A 19352-nucleotide genomic window follows, 5' to 3' on the forward strand; every position below is an offset into this window, starting at 1 on the left:
GGCTCACTCAAGCGCACCCGACGTGGCCCAGCTATGCGCCATGCTGGCGGCAATGACAAATGAAATAAAAAACGAAATGAAAGACATGAACAAGCAAATGAATGAAGTGAAAACGACGATGGATGCGAATACACAACAAATAAACGAAAAGATGGATACAAATACAAACGGAATGGAAGCAAACATGAAGGAAGAAATGAAAAAGCTCCGGGGGGAGACGCAGAACATGGGCCGATGCCTGCAGGCGGGCATGAAGGCCGTGACCAGGGAGATAAAAATGGCGACTCCACGTGTGGGAGCAAACGAGCTGGAAGGGGGTGCAACGGCTGACAGGCCCGCGGTGGAGGCGGGTAAAAAAATAATTCTTGGGGTGTGTTGGGCGAGGGTCATGACAGAGGAATCGACGGTGACCAAAAGGGAAAAATTAAATGGGGAGACCAAAACGTGTGAGACGAGACACGAGGTGACGACAAAGGAAATAATAATAGTTGAGACAAGGGAGGTAAAGGGTGAAGAGTTGGCAGTGACGGTAGCCGGGAAGGGAACGATAGAGGAGAGACTACACGATGAAGACGGGGTAAGTGACGTGCACACACACACGGAGGTAGTGGAGGATAATGGGGGTGAGCTCGCGGAGCGTGTGGGGACCCAGTGCGAGCACCTGGATGGCCTCCTCCAGGAACGAGGGGAGGGAGTATGCCCCCTTGAGGCGAGTCACGACCAGGTGAGTTCGGTCGTGCTTTGCGAGGTTGAGGGGAGGAGTGCTGTGGACAGGTGCACGGAGAGCTTGGGGGGTATAGAGGCCCCGGAGACCCTTGTGGGGACACGAATCCCCAGTGTGGTTGTCCCTGTGTGTGTGGTGCAAGGTGTGAGTGCGTCCCCGTGTGTGGAAGCGACCCCGTGTGTGAGTGGTGTGGTGGCGATGGTGCCGGAGTACGTGCTTCCCAGCACGCCGTGTGTGGATGAGGCACGAAGTGTGGATGAGGCACCGCGGGTGAGTGCCCCTGCACGCGTGAGTGAACGGCCGTGTGCAAGGTCGCTGTGTGCAAGGGAGACCGTGTGTGTGAGAGAGCGGTATGAGAGGGAGATGTCGGTTGGCATGCGGGAGCACGCAGCCGCGTCTCCCGGTGTGAATGTAATGGAATGGAGTGTGAGCGTCGTTACACGCGGGAGTGCGTGTGTTGAATGGCGACGACGACGGCGACAGAAGAAAGAAAGCCGAGTAGCGGCTGTAGCTGTTTCGGGGACCGTGCCGGGTTCACCCAGCAGTGAGCACGCGGTTCGTGCTGTGCAACGCACGAGACCGCCACGTGCTCGCTTGCGAGAGTGAAGTCCCGGTCCGGAAACGCACGCGGTGGATTTGCCGATCCCGCGGACGGACAAAGTTTAGGCAGGTAAATGGATTTGGACCGGACGGGTTCTCCACGCGATCGTGTGTGTTAAGCTCCAACGGGCAAAGCACATGTGTTCGCGTGGGGAACCCCTCGAGACGTGGGCCTTGTGTTTTTTTTTTTATGCGCACGGTGACGTCATGGCTGCACGTGGGGTTGGAATCCGGCAGGAGAGGTATCCCTGCCGGATGGGACCGTCCAAGGAGGGACGAGGAACACGTGCAGCTGCATGACGTCACGGGCAGGTGCAAAGTGCGCGAGTTGCCGCGCAGGTGCTGCGCATGGGAAAAAAAAAAAAAAAAACAAGCCTCACTTTCGGGTGCACAGGATTCCTGGGCAAGGGGTGGAAGACCCCCTTACCCTGGGCACAGGATGGAAACTAGTTAGGGGGAAGGGTTAGCTTAGTTAGACCGACTTCATAGGGCAGGGGTAAGTCCTCATGGAGTCCGTGGAATGGATTAGTTAGAGGGATGATAGTGAGCTTTAGGTTGGGAAATAAAATGGGATTATTTGAGGACATGGACAGACTTATGAATGTGTAGAGGGGACGTAGCTTAGCTACGTAGGTTAAAAGGAACGTGCTGTAGTTTAAGGGACGACGTGGGAGCACGAGTTAGTTAGGGGATGTAGGAAGAAGGATGGCAGAGTTCAGCGGTGAGTGTGTTGAAGAGTTGTGGGTTGTGAGGTGAGTACTTGTTGAGTGAGTGAGGCCAGCGGGTCTGTGTGAGTGGAGCGAATGGGGAATGCATGGTGCGATGAGTGATTGGGGGGAGGAGTGACTCCCGCCCAAGGGACCCCGGGGTCAGTGTAGATTGAGTTAGCTGGGTTAGTCAAATTGAAAAATGGAGGTCGTTTTGTTGTTGGTGGGAAAGTAGGCTCGAGACCCATTTGGAGGGGTGCAGGAGCCCTGTTGACGGGCTTGGGAGCATGGCTGCGAAAGGTGAGTATCGCTGAGTGGGTACCCCGGGCACCAGGCTAGTCGGCCGCGGTAGGCCATGGGCCCATGGGGGGCCGGGATAGAGTAGTGGGCACGGGTGCGCCTGCTTGGTGCGGGGGCCCGGGGCGCCATTAGCCGCGTGGGCAGTGTTGTGGGCACGGGTGACCCTCGGAAAGGGGCCCGGGAGGCCGGCCTGCCACGTGTGCGTTTCAGGGGAGGTGCCATGGGGGGCACTCCCCGGTGTTAGGGAGCTGGTAGGCTCGGAGGCAGTGTAGTGCCCGGGGGTGCCATAGCGGGAGAATTGGCAGAGGGTCGTGCCTGCCAAAGGGAGCCACGTGTCCCAGCCAGGAGACCGTGTGAGGGCACGGAGAGAAAATTGGGGGGCGAGGCCCGAAATTGTAAGGACACCAACACAGGCGACGGGAATCTGGGTTGTTAGAACCAATAGTTTAAGCGAGAGGCGCTTGTTGAAAGCCCCGGGGTAGTTTAACAGTTAAATGGTTAGGGTAGATTAGGAGATGTACCCCTCCGCACCATCCATCCCCTCGCTGTCGTTGTGGGCCGCTGGACCCACTTTGGTTATAGATCGCCGAACTCTGGGGAGGCCATTCTGAGGCTTCGTTGGGCCTCGGCACAGGACGTTAGCTCTCCCTTGTTCCCCTCCGGGAAGGGAACGTAGGGGTTGGGAGTAGGCTCGGTGACAGGATAGGTTAGCCGAACAAAGACGATAAAGGGGGTTAGGGGACGATTTATAGTGGGGAAGTAAAAATAAATAAATAAATAAATAAGTTGGGGCTAAATTGGGGTTTGGAGAAATTAAGGGAGTGGGTATGTACAGTGACAGGCAAAGGCGATAGGTTGGGAGGGAGACAGGTAGGTAGGTCCGAGCCCGCCTTCCAAGTGGCCAGCACCACCGCACTCCCTCCACCAACCTCCATTGAACGGCAAAGGCTGGCCAACTTCATCGGCTGGCCGTGTTTTGCTTCAAGGCGGAGGCCGGCCAACTTCATCGGCAGCTGTTGTTTTGCTGCGAGGCCTGTGCCGGCTGGATCGTCTGCAGCTGCTGTGCTGCAAGGCCTGTGCCGGCCCACTTCATCTGCAGCTGTGGTACTTCAAGGCCTGTGCCGGCCAGTTCATCTGCCGGCTGTGTTTGCCTGCAGCGGCCTTCTTCTGCGGGCTGTGTTTGCCTGCTACCTTTGCCATGCCATGCCCACTGCCCACATTCACCAGCCCCGTTCAATTTTTGCTTTTCCCCCCCTGTTAATTTCCATGTGCGCCAGGATCCGCAAGGCAACAGTTTGCAAGCAGCGAGAACTGCCCTGTTGGCAGCTACAACACGGGCCTGCAGTGGCGGCCCGTGCACCGTGTTTGTGTTCATCCATCCATTCGTTGTGCTCATTGCATGTGCCACTGGAGCTGGCACGGAGACTGCGTTGTGCAGCCCATGCACCGTTGTGGTTCACTGCGTTCAGTTCAAAAGGGAAGGCCTTGGACTGCGTGTGAGCAGCCAGCCACGTTCCCTGTCACCTGCATTGTTTTGAGCCAGAGACTGCATGTGGGCAGCCTGGCTCCCTGCTAACTGCTTTTCTTTTGCAGAGTTCAGTGATCCTGGGCCATGGTTTAGTGTAAAATTTGTAAGTTAAGGTTAAGATGTACTGTAAATATGAGTGCGCCCCCCAGCATGTCTGTCTAGCGCCGGCAATTTTATTTAAGTCGTCCGTGTGAGTGAGTTTGTTTAGATAGTTACGCAGCCCTCAGGTTATTTATTTTGGGGACACGAATACCATGAATGTCGCACTCAGGGATCCGTAGGTAAAATGTACTAGGGGAAAACTACACATGATGGCACACGAAAATTTGACGACTCAGGACGAGTCTGTAAAAAGGGGAGGGGGTAGTGTTGTGGTTACCAAATTCGCAAACCACCATTCAGGCCCCTTAGGTGAGGTATCTCGGCAAGTATATGTGTAGTTAGGCCCAAACCCGTTGTCTAGTGGGAATACATGTCATTTATGCGTGCTGCGACTCTTCAGGATAGCCGTTTTTCTTTTGCTATCTTTATTTTGGACCAACCGCCATGATTACCACCACAACCACAACATCAACCACCAACCACAACGCCGCTTCACCACAACCGCCACGACCTTCACGTCACACCTCGCAACCGTCGCATCGCCACAATATATGCAAATTTATGGATCAAAAAGCATTCACGCCCACTTTTTCTCGGGCCAATGGGGAGCGAGGTGAAAGGTCGAAGGGAGGGGGTCAAAGATGAGAGGGCGAAGCTACGGGGCTGATAAAAAGGGACCGTGTTCGTCAGTCCAGGGAGTAGGAGAGTCGAGAGGGAACAGAGAGTCAAGACTTCGCGGGCGGTGGAGTTGGCAAGAAGGAGCTGGTCGTCGTGTGCGTTGGAGTCGGAACGGAGGGACGAGCTGTGGAAAGGCGGCGACACCAGACGAGGGGGTGCTCGCGTCGTGCAGGGAGCTGCACCCGAGGGAGGCCGACAGCGCGACCTGGCCGAGGTGGAGACGCACACCAGGGATAATAAAGATCCTCTATACCCCGAGCATCAGCAACCCCCTCCTGTTTCCCCCCGCGCTGAGATAGTGCGACCAAGGGGGCCCCTTTCCCACCCCCTACCAGACACTGCCCGCGAGGCCCGCGGGGTTGGGGCGCCATCGCCGCTCCGCGTCTCATCACCAGACGGGTAGGCGCGACCCGGTCTCGGCCTCAGGCCCGCCTCATTCTTGGGGGTATTCTTTTCCTTGGTTTTGGGTATGTGTTGTCGGCGCCGTCTGTGAAGTAGAATTGTATAAGTGTTGCCGTGTGCTCGGTAGTCGGTATTAGCTCTGCATTGTGTTTTCGCTTTTACATTTGCTTTTTGTGTAAATTGCATTGTGTCTTTTCTGTGTGCTTTTGGTGGAATTGTATATGTGTGCTCCCGTGAATAAATGTGCTTTGTGTTGAACTGTTTCCCGCTTCGCTTCGTCATTTCCTTCATTGAATCCTCATCTTGCTTCACGTAAAGGGTTGGTAGTGGGCTGAATACGCCCGATAATTAATCGAACCGTCGAGGTCGACGATAACACCGCTCGGTTATTCTGATAGTACGGAACGGGTCGCTTAAGTGGCCCGTGTCCGAAGTCGACCTGCGGCGAGGTGCGATCGCCCGGTCTACCCTCCGCGTGGGTACTTAGGTAGGTCGAATTTGGCGAGCAACCCTATCCCACGCGGGGGCTGATTGGCTCGATTGCCGTGAGACCGAAAGGTCCACCCGTGACTGGTTCCCGGCGTTAGTCCGAGAGGGTCACGACTGGATTGTCCGTCCAGTGGGCGACGTGCCGCGATTCGAGTTACGTGGCCGTCAGCACGCCGGCGGGCGCGAATCCGCAACAATATCAATGGGATTGCCTGAAAAATTACGTCACTTTCATAAATTATTATAATTATCGAAGGTATTCATCGATTATGCTCATCTCCTGAAATCAAAGCTGTTGTTGGCTGCGAGTTGCATCATTTCTGGAAGTGTGGGCTGTGGAGCTGATGCAGTGCCCCTGTTGCCAGTAAGCTGGTCCTCATTTTGCTGACCTCAGAAGGATGACAAGCCAAATCAACTCACCTGGTGTTATTTACCAGGAGCTCGAACCCCAACCTACCAACACCCTACGATCTTACCTACCAGGAGCCCAACACCCTACGATCTTAAAGCCAACACCAGGCTTAAAATCAGTGACGGACCAATTTAAAACATTTAAGAAAAAAAATAATAATAATTAAAAATCAGCTGCCAATATTCCTCATGAAAATGCATGGAATGCATACAAGGTAATTTTCATACATTATCACAAAAATGATATGAGACATTTACCGATTGTGTGGCTACGCTTCTAAAATTAAAGCTGTGGACCGAAAGAACACGGTGACGTTTTGGTGCTTTTATCTGGCCTGTCCCTATCTCGTGAAAATATGGCCTTAAGCTGCCTCGCTTGGAGGGGTGCATCATGTACACACAATCGTTGACACACTCCAAGTTGCAGATGGCCTGCTGTTCTCACCAGTCTCGTTGTCCTTGAGAACGTGTTTTTCGCAAAAGAAGTCGCGCAGATCCTCATCCTGGTGGTGCCAGAACCAGTCCTCCAACACCTCTTCGTAATCCCCCATCATCATGTCGCACTACGGAATGAGGGTGCAGTTGTTTTTTTTGGAGGAGATACAGTTTTAGGAGCTAGCCAGGACCAAGAATGGCTGCAAAGCCTGAAAGTAAAATCCACGTGCACGAGGAAGGATTTCAAGAAACTGAAATGATAAATACATCTCTAATATCGACAGCATGAATGATCGACAATAACTTTCAACACAATTTGCCTGTCCAAATCAATCGGCATGGATGCATGACCGCTTCACGTAGAATGCACTAATTATATCTTTCCCAATCGACAACACTAAGAGGAAGGTGTTTGTTTTCGCTTTGTACCTTGTCTCACCGCTTTGTGCATTTGTGTCACTCGCACTTCATCGACATCATTAATAAAGTCTTACAATTCTGTTTAAAGCATCGAAACTTACTTACAACTCCTTTACATTATGTGTGGTGATAGAGTTGGAGGGGGGGCAGGGAGCAATTCGGCCTCTTCTCAAAGAAAAGCAAGCTTCTCAAAGCGTTCGCCAAGCTAGTTTAGGTCACAGCATTCTGGTGACAGCGCTTCCTCGGCACCATTCCATCATGGGATCGTTATAGTGGTCGTCCCATCCTATCAAATCGCACACCATTTTACCACCCATTCTTAACAGCTATATCCACGAGTTTTAGAATTACATTTCTCAATAATGGACGAAAGGTGACTGAACGATTCCTGAAGGGGAACAGCCAAATGTACCTGGGCTTGAGAGTCGAGTACCGATGGGATGCAATGCAATGCATAATGTATGCACAAGCCCACCTGTTGAGTTTACAAAAGTGCAACAATGTAATTGTAACTCCCTGAAAGGAGCATGAACAAATGGAAAGGCATTATCACAATGTGTTTGCTGTGTAATAAACAAGATGTTAATGAAGTTTGATGGATTGGTCACACCAAATTGTCAGAACACCGTTGGATCACGGCAACAATCACGATGCAACCTGTAAAGGTCACCAAATGTCTTTCTGTTGTGATAGTCATTGGTAACATGGATTCATACAGTGGAGGCGATTTGTAGATTTGCCTGAGCTTGAGAAATCGACCAACTTTGAAGAAAAAGCAGAAAACAATCCACTAATCAATGAAGGTATCACTTGTTATTTTTGCAACATCTACTTCCTCTCCACTACCTTTAAAGATAACGATAAAATTAAGAACATCAAATGGCATTCCTCCACTCAAGCACCTGTTTCTTGAGGTCGGCCACTTCCGCAGAGGTCTCATTCCACAGCTCGTAAGGAATATCCATCACCACCTTGACACCTTTGTGCACCAATCCATGCAATGTTTGGAATGTCTCACTCATGCCCTGATGTACACAGCAGTGGAAGACAGCAGGAAACATGAACGCACAAACTGGAGGTTTTAAATTTGGTGACAATACCAAAAGAGCTCTTGGAACAAAGATACTGAAAAACAACGTCTAAAAAAGCTTTTGGTTGGTTAACCACAGCAAAATTGTCTTGAAAAAAATTGGTTAACCACAGCAGCTTGATACTCAAAACAATCCGAAAAGGGATACTTGGTCATCGGTGTGATCCATCCCACATTTCCAACACCAAAGAAGGCTACAACCAAAAGAAATTGCAAAGGCCATCATTCTTGCTTTTTCAAAATCATCAGCATACTCCACACGGGGTGGGTAGCAGTATGGGGTAGTACCTTTGTTTCAACGATCAGCCACATCCTTTGGATGGACAGTACTTACACTGGTTCTCGCTACTCACCCAATTCTCACCTATGGCTCCTAGAAGTCGCTAGTGCACAGCAACAGCCACACCCTAGTACACCGCGTTGGCTCGTAGACTAATCTATGTGAGTATAGCACACAGAGTATATCTCTGTGCAACGGAATACATCGAGCTCCAACCTTGAGGTGCACAAAGAGTTCTCCACTTAAGAAATGTGGTCACTTGAGTGACAATCACAGCCATGGATCAATTGTCATGGACCAAAGAAGAACGAATGTCATGCACTACCAGGGCACACTGGTGACAGTTCACTGCTGTTCAACTTAGCATGGGGTTCAATGTCAGCTAACTAAAAGTTAGTATCCCAAATGCGATCCAATCAACCTGTCAAAGGTTAAATAGCTGCACCTGAATCGACAGAATGCACCAGCATGGGAAAGCAAAGCCAAGAATAACAGGGTTTTGTTATCTGGATGGTGTACAGATGGCATGGGATTTAACTGGCATTGGATGAACGATCGGGCTTGGTGTAGACTGTAGGGCAAATGCATGAATCTAGTTGTATTCCATATGGTAAAAGGTGGTAAAAGGGCAAACCCTCAGGCTTAACCTATTGACTTACTCATCTCAAGATAGCAAACCAACTGGAGCAAATGTTGCCTCTGTCAGCTGGACACAAAGGACAATGCCGATCCTAATGCTGTTGAACTGATAGCAACACATCACGAGAAAGGCAAAGACCAGTTGAAATCATTCATGGCAGATCTACAACATGACATCATTTCTCTTTCTACCAGCCTATCCAGAAGAACAAGATGATCTTCTTTAACCATAAACCAGCTGTCAACAGATCCGAGATGAAAGTACTCAAGGATGACTACCATCTGTTCTCCCAACTCTTCATCTCATGCCAAAAAAGACTGTTTGACTTGCAAGAGTTCTTCAAGCATGAGAACCAATCAGCTCCCACATCTCTCCGTGACAAATGGGAAACTTTGCTTGTGCACAAAGTCTCAGTTGACTGAAATGCAAGACAAAGTGACGATGCCAGAGATAAAACCAGAATCAGATGTTTTTATTGTGGACAGATCAGCATTGGTGAATGCCCTTGCCAACACGTATGCCCAAGACGTTTGATGAATTTGCCAGAAAAGACATACTTTCTAAAATAGTCACACTGCACCACATTCAAGAGGACTGACATTGTGTTTGATGTAGTATACTGGCAGTCCAGCCTGAAGTATGAAGCAAGGTCTAAACGAGGAAAAGCATTCAGGAGGAGAGTGAAACAAAACTCCACCAAACTGGCAAAGCTTCCTTCGAGATGACAACAACAAAACAGAACTATTCCATTTCCTTGCAGATTAAAAAAAAAAAAAAAAAAAAAAAACCCAAAACCCCTCACATGACCACAATTACAACTACAAACCTTTGCCTCATGGAAAGCAAATCCACCTGAGGACAATTTCAGTTCCTTCCACAAAGCTCAGAACAAGTGTCTACCATCAGGAGAGCCAGGAAACAACATCTTTCTCATCTCAAGTCTGAACTCTCAAACCCTCCTCCAAATCCTGGTGGCATCTGGTCAAATCTGTTTCTGGTGTATGTTCCCCCTCCATCCCCTCCCTAATGTCAAAAGGCTGCACCACTGACATCGCATGTGAAAAGGCTGAATGCCTAAATTCTGTGTTTGCTTCTAAATCTTGTGTCCGAAACCCATCGTTTTCTGTACCCACCCTACCCAGTCGCACCCAGCTGTCCCTAGACTCTCTGTCCTTTTCTCCTGACAAAGTGGAGAGTTTGCCATCAAACCTCAACTCAGGTTCTGCAACCTGTCCAGATGGCATCAGCCCACGCGTCCTAAAAACCTGCTCCTCTGCTCTTGTTCACCCTCTCTCTGTTCTATTCATGCTCTCATTTACTCAAGGTCATCTACCATCTGCTTGGAAATCAGCAAACATTACCGCTCTACATTAAAAAAAAAAGGCTCAAAAACCAGATCCCTGCAACTACAGACCAATCAGCCTTCTCCCAGTCATCAGCAAAGTCATGGAATCCATCGTTGCCTCTGACATTAAATGCTTCCTCTTCTCCAATGTCTTGATTTCCGATCATCAATTTGTATTCAGACCAGGTCACTCTACCCTGTACATGCTGCTTCTGCTCTCCCAACAATGGATGGAGGGAGGTCCTCAATACCAGACATGAGATCAGAGCCATATCGCGAGCTTTCAATATGGTCTGGCACCCCACACTGCTCACCAAACTCTCTTCGTTTGGTATCCAAGGGAATCTCCACTCATGGCTCTCAGAGTTCCTCTCCTGTAGCATTCAACGCGTGGCTCTTCATGGAATTCTCTCATCCCCACTTCCTGTCCAGGCTGGAGTTCCTCAAGGCAGTGTTCTGGGCCCTGTTCTTTTTCTGGTTTTCCTCAATGATCTCTCCAACTCTCTGGAAAAATCCCATCTCCTTCCTGATGACTCCACCCTCTGTCGTACCATCCCTCATTCCTCAGATCGGCAAGCAGCAGCCTCTTCACTCTCTGCAGATCTGCATTAAATCACAAGCTGGTCAAACACTTGGAACATGTCTTTCAATCCTGACAAATCTCACACTCACACAATATCCCTCCGAAAGGACCGTCTGCAAACCCCCACCCCACTTTCTCAACAATCCTCTTGAAAAAGTTCTGTCCCTCAAGCTTTTGGGTGTCACTATCTGCCATGATCTTTCCTGGGAAAGCCACATTTCCAAGCTGGCCTCCAAAGCCAGTCTCCGATTGGGCATCTTCTGTCGTGCAAAGTCCTTCCTTGGCACACCTGAGCTCCTAATCACATCCAAAGCTTTAATCTGCAGACTGATGGAGTACTGCTCTCCCCTCTGGGTTGGTGTTCCTGCCTCACACCTACCTCGGCTTCACGCTGTGGAAATCGAGGCTTTTTGGATCATTGGTATCTCATGCGACGAAGCTGACTCTTTGGGTCTCTCATTGCAGGCAGGTCGGTGGTCTTTGTCTTCCACCGACTCCTTTCCAGCCTTTCCCCACCATTCTGTCTGTGATATGTCCCCCAATATTTTGGCAGGGCGCTCAAGGTCCACCAGCAACCCCCTTCTGGTAAAACTGCCCAAATCAAGAATTACTGCTCACCTTCAGTCTTTCATTCCTCTATTTTCCTGCCCCGGGAACAAACCTCCACACAATCTTCAATCTCACTCTTCCCTCCAGGTCTTCAAAACAGCTGTTCACCCCATTCTCATCTCCCCTCCATCCAAAAAGATCTTTTCTACCCCCATTAATCCACCCCAAACTCACCTCCTTCAAATTCCCCGTTTTCCTTCCTGAAAGTCCCTGTCGTGCCAATGTTGTTTGCCACATGTACCATGCCCCATCCCTCTCCCTTCCACCGATCTACTAATGTCTCTGGCCCCTTCTGTTGTTGTGCGTGTTAGCTCTTATATGAGCTTCAAGAAAGTATACAAAAAAACAAACAGTCATTGTGACACAGGGAGAAAATGCCATCAGCAACAAAACAGCCCACCTGGATGAAATAGCTCTATGTCCCCACAAAAAGGCAGACACGCATATTTGTACATGCCCAACACACAGCAATAGAGGGATACAAATCTCCAATAATCGAAGCTAATAACACGGATGTTGTAGTCAGTCACATCTGTTATGCCCTCTCTGATTGAGCTTGGCCTTGGAGAAAAAAAAAACAAAAAAAAAAACGTGGGTTACCTTTAGCATAGGAAATCGACATCGACATCGACTTTAGCATCGACATAACAGTCGATGGATTGCTGTACATGATTTTTTTTTTTCTTGCCGTCGGACCAGAGAAAACATGTGGGATCCTTTATTTATTTATTTATTTTTTCCCCATGCCTTCAGTGGCTATGATGTTATGTTGGCCTTCCATGGCAAAGCAAAGTAATCTGCATGGCAGAAATGGAACGTGTGTGATGAGGCCTCGAGCACCTTCACCAAGCTCAGTCAGTGCCCATCCATCGTGGAGGATATTGACCTGTAAACTCTGGAGAAGTTTGTGGTCTTAATGTACGACAGGTGCAGTCACAACTATTAATGAGGCAAGGCTTAATCCATTTGCCCGAAAGCAGAGATCATACGACTCAATACCACCAACTTAAGCAGCACTCAAAGAACATGCCAAACTTGCTGCTCATCAGGCAGGATGCGTATGGGGTCAGGCATTAGTCCGCCAACCAGACACTCAGAGCCCATATGCCTGGGGATGGATCAAGCACGGTAAGATGTGGAAGATCTTCTGGATTGCCCTTCCAGCTATTGTGAAAAACTGCCATGAATTAGCCAAATTTGGGTGCAAGACAGAATGTAGTAGTGCAAGGTGCAAATGCTACTGCTATAGACTTAGTTGTACAGCTGTATGTAGTTGTACTTGCCAGGGCTAGTTGGACAACAATCACTAGGCACAGGAAAAATTGGGGGACTGCTATCATCGGGACACTTTACTACTTGCTTTAATCGATGAAATGGAGACCAATATTAGGAAGCAGCAGATTTAATATGTGCACAGTTTTTGTCGAATGCAACAGCTTCCTTTCACAAGCATTATTAGAAACTCTGGACAAATTTTGATCGTGGTAGCCATGGTAGCTCAAGCCATGAAAAGGAATTTGAAAAAAAAAAAAAAAATTTTTTTTTTTTTAAGCACCATATATGTTTATTCAAAGCAGAATCGGTTTCAGCATGGTCTAAAACGTGTGAATTGACACCAAAATCACTTTAATCGGACAACTCCATCAATTTCCACAATGAAGTTGCATTTTTGGAGCCAATTGATGGCCATCTTGAAAAATGGCCACCATATTGAAATTTCAATTGGCTCGCCCTTTTTCCTTGAAAAGTGACCCGAATAGAATATTCTTGCTATTGTTATGCTTGCAGCAGCATTTGAACGATTTTGTGTTATCTGTTCCACTAGAAAACTGTAGTTTGACAATGATTGAACATGGACCAAGCGAGTTTTGGAAAAAACACTTCAATTTGACGAGAACAAACAAAAGTAGTTTACCTTGGCAAACCTATTGCTCCCATCCCTCTCCTTGTGCACGTTGTACTGAAGGAGCTGGTTGCAGATATTCTCCGTGGCATCAATGAACCTTGTTTCCCTGGGAATAATAAAAAGGTATATTTTAAATGTTGGAAACCACATCACTGAAAAAACAATGTTTTTGGCCGGCTTTTTATGTTTAAAGCTCCATCATGAGCTTCGATTAATGGAATTATATATATATATATATATATATATATATATATATATATATATATATATATATATATATATATATATATATATATATATATATTGGTTGTTACAGTTGTGAATGCATTACAAAAGTGCATTTATGCACAAATTTAATGAGCGATTATGGAACAAGTTACGGAAAGTTTGTCAGGATAAATTACATGGTGAAGTAGTGCAACAACTAAACTGCCATCAACTTGCAACTAAACATCTAGAGACAGAGTCTTAATTCTTGTTTATATACACATTAATTCAGTTTGTGCAGAGCCTGTGCTTTGAAGACGTCATGAAGATTACCGCTGAATTCTGCCACCAATATGCTTCAATTAAAAGGAGGTTCAAGAATAAAACTCGACAACGCTGGATAACAACACTTCACTTGCTATTATTGAGTTGCCATTAACTGGCTGCTGCTTATAGAGAGCAGGGTTAATGCAAGAGAGAGTTGCCCAAGAGTCAGATAAAAGAAGCTTGTAACATGGCTAACCAAGTCAACGAATAGTCGATAATTCCAGCAGTGTGTGTGTGTGTGTGTGTGTGTGTGTGTGTGTGTGTGTGTGTGTGTGTGTGTGTGTGTGTGTGTGTGTGTGTGTGTGTGTGTGTGTGTGTGTGTGTGTGTCTGTTTGTCTGCGACCGCAGTTTCTCGACGACCACCGGTCCGATCCGATTGAAACTTGCCAGGAATATTGCCGGGGCCCCGCAGATGTGCCTTTTCGAGGTTTGATGTCGATCGGACGAGCGGTTCCCAAGTTAAGGCCATTTTATTGCTTTTTTCAGTGTTGAAAAGGTGTATATATGGCAGCTGAAGTGTTGTTCCACCTTCTCACCTTATCATGCCATTTTTTCTCAGAATAACAGCATATTAATAATAATAATAGCACAATAATTGACAGTAATAAAAAGAATAACGTGATACAATGACCAATGTCTGTCAACCAATAACGACCTATATATTGTCTGTCAACCAGACAGGACACGGTGCTATGACGTCACGAATGACGTCACAATGCTTTCTCTTTTTTTTTGATATGATGTCACAATTGACTCTGGGACCTGAGTATGTGCTTTTTCAAGGTTTGATATCGTTCTTCATCCGTTTCAGCTATTGATGTGCCTTTTCAAGGTTTGATATTAATCAGACGAGCGTTTTTTTTTGTTTTTTTTTGTATACCTTGGTCGAGGCTCGTATGAGAGCTAAAACGTAACGGTTCCCAAGTTATGGCCATTTATCTGTCGACCAATGACAAGACATGGTGATAAGACGTCACAGTAGGGAAAGAATACTGGTTCTGGCTCACTTTTCCCCATGTAAATGAATGGGGGATTTTCAGCCATGAAATTTTTCTTTTTTTTTCCCCTGAAAAAATAAATCCCCTTTTTAGCCCAAGGTATATTTATTTGTCTCCCCTTTTAACCTGGAGCCTGGTGTTGGCTTAGTTGTTAGGGTGGCGGCTTGGGATCCCAGGGTCCTGAGTTCAAATCCCGTTGGCTGCTGAATTAACACCAGGGGGTTGACTCAGCCTGCCATCCTTCCGAGGTCGGCGAAATGAGTGCCAGTGTACTGGTCCCGGTGTATGCCCCGGTTAGAATAGGTGTACCATATCCCTGTGTGTCATAAGAGGAGACCAGGGTTGGTGTCAGGAAGGGCATCCGGCCATAAAACATTGCCTCAAGAAAAAGCCAAACCCCTGCACAGCAGGGAAAAATGGCTGTAAAAATGGCCATTTTTTTATTTCCCCTTTTAACCTAGGGGCTCTCTATTCAAATAGCCCATACAACAAGATAAAGATTTGTTAAAGGTGATTCGAAAGAAATATCTGAAACGTCTAAGCCTCGGGGCACTCTTTATCAAATAACCAATGCATATTGTTTAGCTCACTCATTGAACCTATAAACATTTGTTCATTCTCAAATTCCTTCAATAGTTTAATTTTCTTTGCACAATAATCCCCATCTAAAATATTGAAAACAAAACATTTGAATCTTTATATTTTTTAAGATACCCCTTTTGTGCCATTACGAAATGATAAACTTCTCTTAATGATCTCATCTGACCAACGCTAGAGCTGCAAATCATTTTTGTACATAAACCATATCAAAAAAAAAGTTTTGTTTAAAATGGTTTCAATTCATGCCGTGAAAATGAGGAAGTGTTTTTTTTGACACGGCCGTGCTGTGTGAATGAGGAAGTGGTTTTGGACTGTCATGCTGTGAAAAAATAGGAACTATTCTTGTGAGACAAGGTCTCGTGTTTATATTTTATCTCAGAACACGAACTGAAAACATTTGAATCAAAACTTTTATGGCGTGGTTTATGTCCAAAAACGATTTGCAACTCGGGCGGTGGCCAGATGAGATCATTAAGAGAAGCTTGTCATTTCCTATGCCCACACCCAATGATTAAGCAATTTCCTCATCGTTGCTTTATAAGCGGTTCGCCAGACAAAGTTTCTGCCAGACGGGATTTTCATTTTTACAACTGAGGCATGGACGATATTTCTTCCGATGAAGCCAACAGCCCACTACAGAGTTGGTAAGTTTGTGTATGCTTTTCTCTTTGAACGATGAAGCAAATGATTATTAATTAAATCATGATAATTCTGATATATATATATTTTTTTCCTGACAGGGCATTGGAAGAAATTGAGTTCACATATCACGACGTGGTTCATGAAATTAATACTCTTATTGAAGAGATCAATGATTTTAGAAGAGAATTGAAAGACATTTTCAATGAGTGGCATGAAGTCTTATCACGTCCTCTCATCTCGAAGGAATTAAACCAATGGTGAGACACGTGTGTGTGCCTCTCTCTCTGTCTGTCTTTCTACCTACCTCTCTCTGCTCTTATTGAAGAGGCCAATGATTTATAATGACTGGTCTCTGATCTCGAATGAATTAAACCAATGGTGAGGCACGTGTGTGTGTGTGTGTGTGTGTGTGTGTGTGCGTGTGTGTGTGTGTGTGTGTGTGTGTGTGTGTGTGTGTGTGTGTGTGTGTGTGTGTGTGTGTGTGTGTGTGTGTGTGTGTGTGTGTGTGTGTGTGTGTGTGTGTGTTGCTTTCCCTGTCTGTCTCTTCATCTATACCCTTGACTTATTTTTTTTTTTTCAGCACTATCACACAACATCAGCTGTTGAAGCAATCTTGTACAACACATGATTTTCTGAGGTAAATATTTCTGAATTATTATTAATATCACTCGACAACACATGATTTTCTGAGGTAAATATTTCTGAATTATTATTAATATCACTCTCTTTAGAATGTCGCCTTATGTTGGTTGCATCATTAGTTTGGACGTGGTTTTGTCAGTACACTGGAATTCATTTTATTGACCATGAAAGGATGACAGGCTCCTGGTGTGTTAATTCAGTGGTCAACGAGGCTTATTCATATTACCATGTAATTATCTTTATAGAACCTAATTATTATCCACTTTTTTGTTTCAAAACAGAATATGGTGTCTGAGTTTCGAAATCACAAGACATCTGAAGAAGATTGCTGGGAAAGATTGTACATTCTCGCAAATGAATATTTAATATTTTCAATATTAATAAATTATATTTGTTTTGTTTACAATTACTTGATTCTGAATTACAAGAAAAGAATAAAAGAGATGTAAAGGGGGGGTTGGGGGAGGAGGGGGGTAGGTGCGCCTTCACGACCCATCACCCCCTCATCCCATCCCTCCTCCCCATGTGTGTGTGTGGGGAAGGGTGGGGGTGGGATGAGGGAGGTGGTGGGTCAAAGGTGGGGCGCACAGGGGGGATGAGGGGGTGGGGCTTGTGTGGGCGGGGCTTGTGTGGGCGGGGCTTCGGTGGGGCTTGTGTGGGTGGGGTGTGTGTGGGAGGGGCTTGTGTGGGCGGGGTGTGTGAGTGGGTGGGGTTTGTGTGGGTGGGTGGGGCTTGTGTGGGCGGGGTTTATGTGGGTGGAGCTTGTGTGGGAGGGGTTTATGTGTAGAGTTTTGTGTGGAGCTTGTGTAGGCAGGGCTTATGTGGGAGGGGTTTATGTGGGCAGGGTTTATATGGGCAGGGGTTTATGTGGGTGGAGCTTGTGTGGGAGGGGTGAATGTGGATGAGGCTTCTGTGGATGAGGTTTGTGTGGATAAATGGATGGGTGGAGAGATGGGGGGATGGGTGGATGAGTGGAGCTTGTGTGGATGGGTGGATAATTTTTTAATTAAATAAACATGTTGTGTGTGTGGGGAACTAATTAACTAATCACCACTTATGTGAATATGATGAATATGGGTGGAGCTTGTGTGGGGTTTGTGTGTGTGAAGCTTGTGTGGAGTTTTTGTGTGGAGGTTGTGTGGAGCTTGTGTGGGGTTTGTGTGGGGTTTGTGTGGGCGGGGCTTCGGTGGGAGGGGCGTGTGTGGGCGGAGTCAAAAGGGGCGGAGTCAAAATTTCAATTTATTGGAGCTTGTGGGGGGTGTGTGGTGGGGTTTGTGTGGGGTTTGTGTGGGCGGGGCTTGTGTGGGCGGGGGCTTGTATGGGTGGAGCCAAAAGGGGCGGAGTCAAAAATTTCAATTTATCTTTGTCTTTTGTAATTCCTGTGAATAAAATGAACCTAAAATCTCTTCCCCTTCCAAATCATATATCTTATAAGTCCAAGGAACCGTATCTATTACATCAACAATTTTAAAAAGCTCGTTGGTCCATCTTTTCGTATAACCTTTTTCAAAATGAGATTTCCACCTATATATTCTTACGATATCACCAACTTTGAACTTAGGTTTTCTGACATTAATCTCTTTTTCATATTTTAATTTTGTAAATGTTTTTGATGGTTTCATATTTGTTGCCGTGTGAATCGTGTCATTATACTTATCCACAATATCCTGAATAAAAGATGACCATTGTTGTGAACCGAGTTGTGTGAATTTTTTATATAGTCTCTCTTTTAAGGTACGATTAAAACGTTCAACAACAACTGCCTTCCCTTCATTAAAGGTACTGTATAATGTAATAGTTATTTTTTAGAAAATTCATAAATGTCTTGTTATAAAACTCTACCCTCATCAGTCCACAATTTTTTAGGTTTTCTCTTACTTTTATTAAATATCTGTTGAAAAGCTAACATAAGAGTATTACCTGTTTTGTTTTTTAAAGGGACAACCCACACATATCTACTCCTCAAATCAATAACGGTTAAAGCATACTTGTACCCCTTATCATTATTGAGTTCAATCAAATCAGCAGACCAGATATAATCTACTTCCTTGGAATAAACTTTCCTTCTCTGAAACTTTGTGAATATTGGTTTATGTAATTCATCAGCTAATTGCTCTTCAGTCTTAATGGCATCATTAGAGCCTATAAGTTTTTTGAATTTCCAAGTCCAAGTTTCAATTTAGCACTAATCATCTTCTTCACGATGAACCTATCAACTTTTCTCTCAAGGTTGGATTTTGTATCAGAGACAAATTATACAACATTTCTCTATCGGCTTCATGCTTTTCTTCCAACGTTGTGGTATTCCCATAATCAATATCGTGTCTCATGCACACTTCATCAACTCTATTGATTGGTTTACTCCAGGATTTAGGATTGTCTGCCTCATCTAATCTTTTATCCAAGTTTGTGCGTGGAGGACAGAAAGAATACCGTGGAAGATGTAATTCACCTGGTATTCCAGTAGTTGTAAATTTACTTCCTGATAAAAACTTTTGTATATCTCCTCGGAGTTTGTGTTTGGAGATAAATTGATTTTTTTTTGAACCACACACCGAACATATACCTTTTTGTATAACCCTGTTATTTTTACTTTTAATATATGAAATATTTTTAGTATTAGTTTTCTTTTTATATTTGAGACAATAACTCATTTATTTATGAGAAAAATTCCTGCAGAGTGCAAA

At 46.0% G+C, this 19352-nt stretch overlaps 1 protein-coding gene and 1 long non-coding RNA gene across 4 annotated transcripts in view; one reads left to right on the forward strand and one right to left on the reverse strand.

Moving 5' to 3' along the window:
- Window positions 1–19352, reverse strand: part of LOC147017826 (protein canopy homolog 3-like) — a 48505-nt gene that overhangs the window by 13196 nt on the left and 15957 nt on the right. For 2 of the 3 annotated variants that reach the window (XM_085896854.1, XM_085896852.1), the window contains exons 3-5: window positions 13259–13355; window positions 7699–7821; window positions 6387–6504 (exon numbers count right to left, since the gene is read on the reverse strand). In XM_085896854.1, the coding sequence (XP_085752980.1) occupies window positions 6387–6504; window positions 7699–7821; window positions 13259–13355 (338 nt within the window). The remainder of the gene's footprint in view (window positions 1–6386; window positions 6505–7698; window positions 7822–13258; window positions 13356–19352) is intronic. The other variant, XM_085896853.1, reaches the window with a different exon arrangement.
- Window positions 15739–16518, forward strand: LOC147017827 (uncharacterized). Its single transcript, XR_015062157.1, has 2 exons — window positions 15739–16025; window positions 16122–16518. It is a non-coding gene; the product is annotated as an uncharacterized LOC147017827 (long non-coding RNA).

Source organism: Eptatretus burgeri, chromosome 10 (genome assembly GCF_056783735.1).
Source record: "Eptatretus burgeri isolate ZD-2024b chromosome 10, Ebu_testis_v1, whole genome shotgun sequence".
Classification (NCBI taxonomy): domain Eukaryota; kingdom Metazoa; phylum Chordata; class Myxini; order Myxiniformes; family Myxinidae; genus Eptatretus; species Eptatretus burgeri.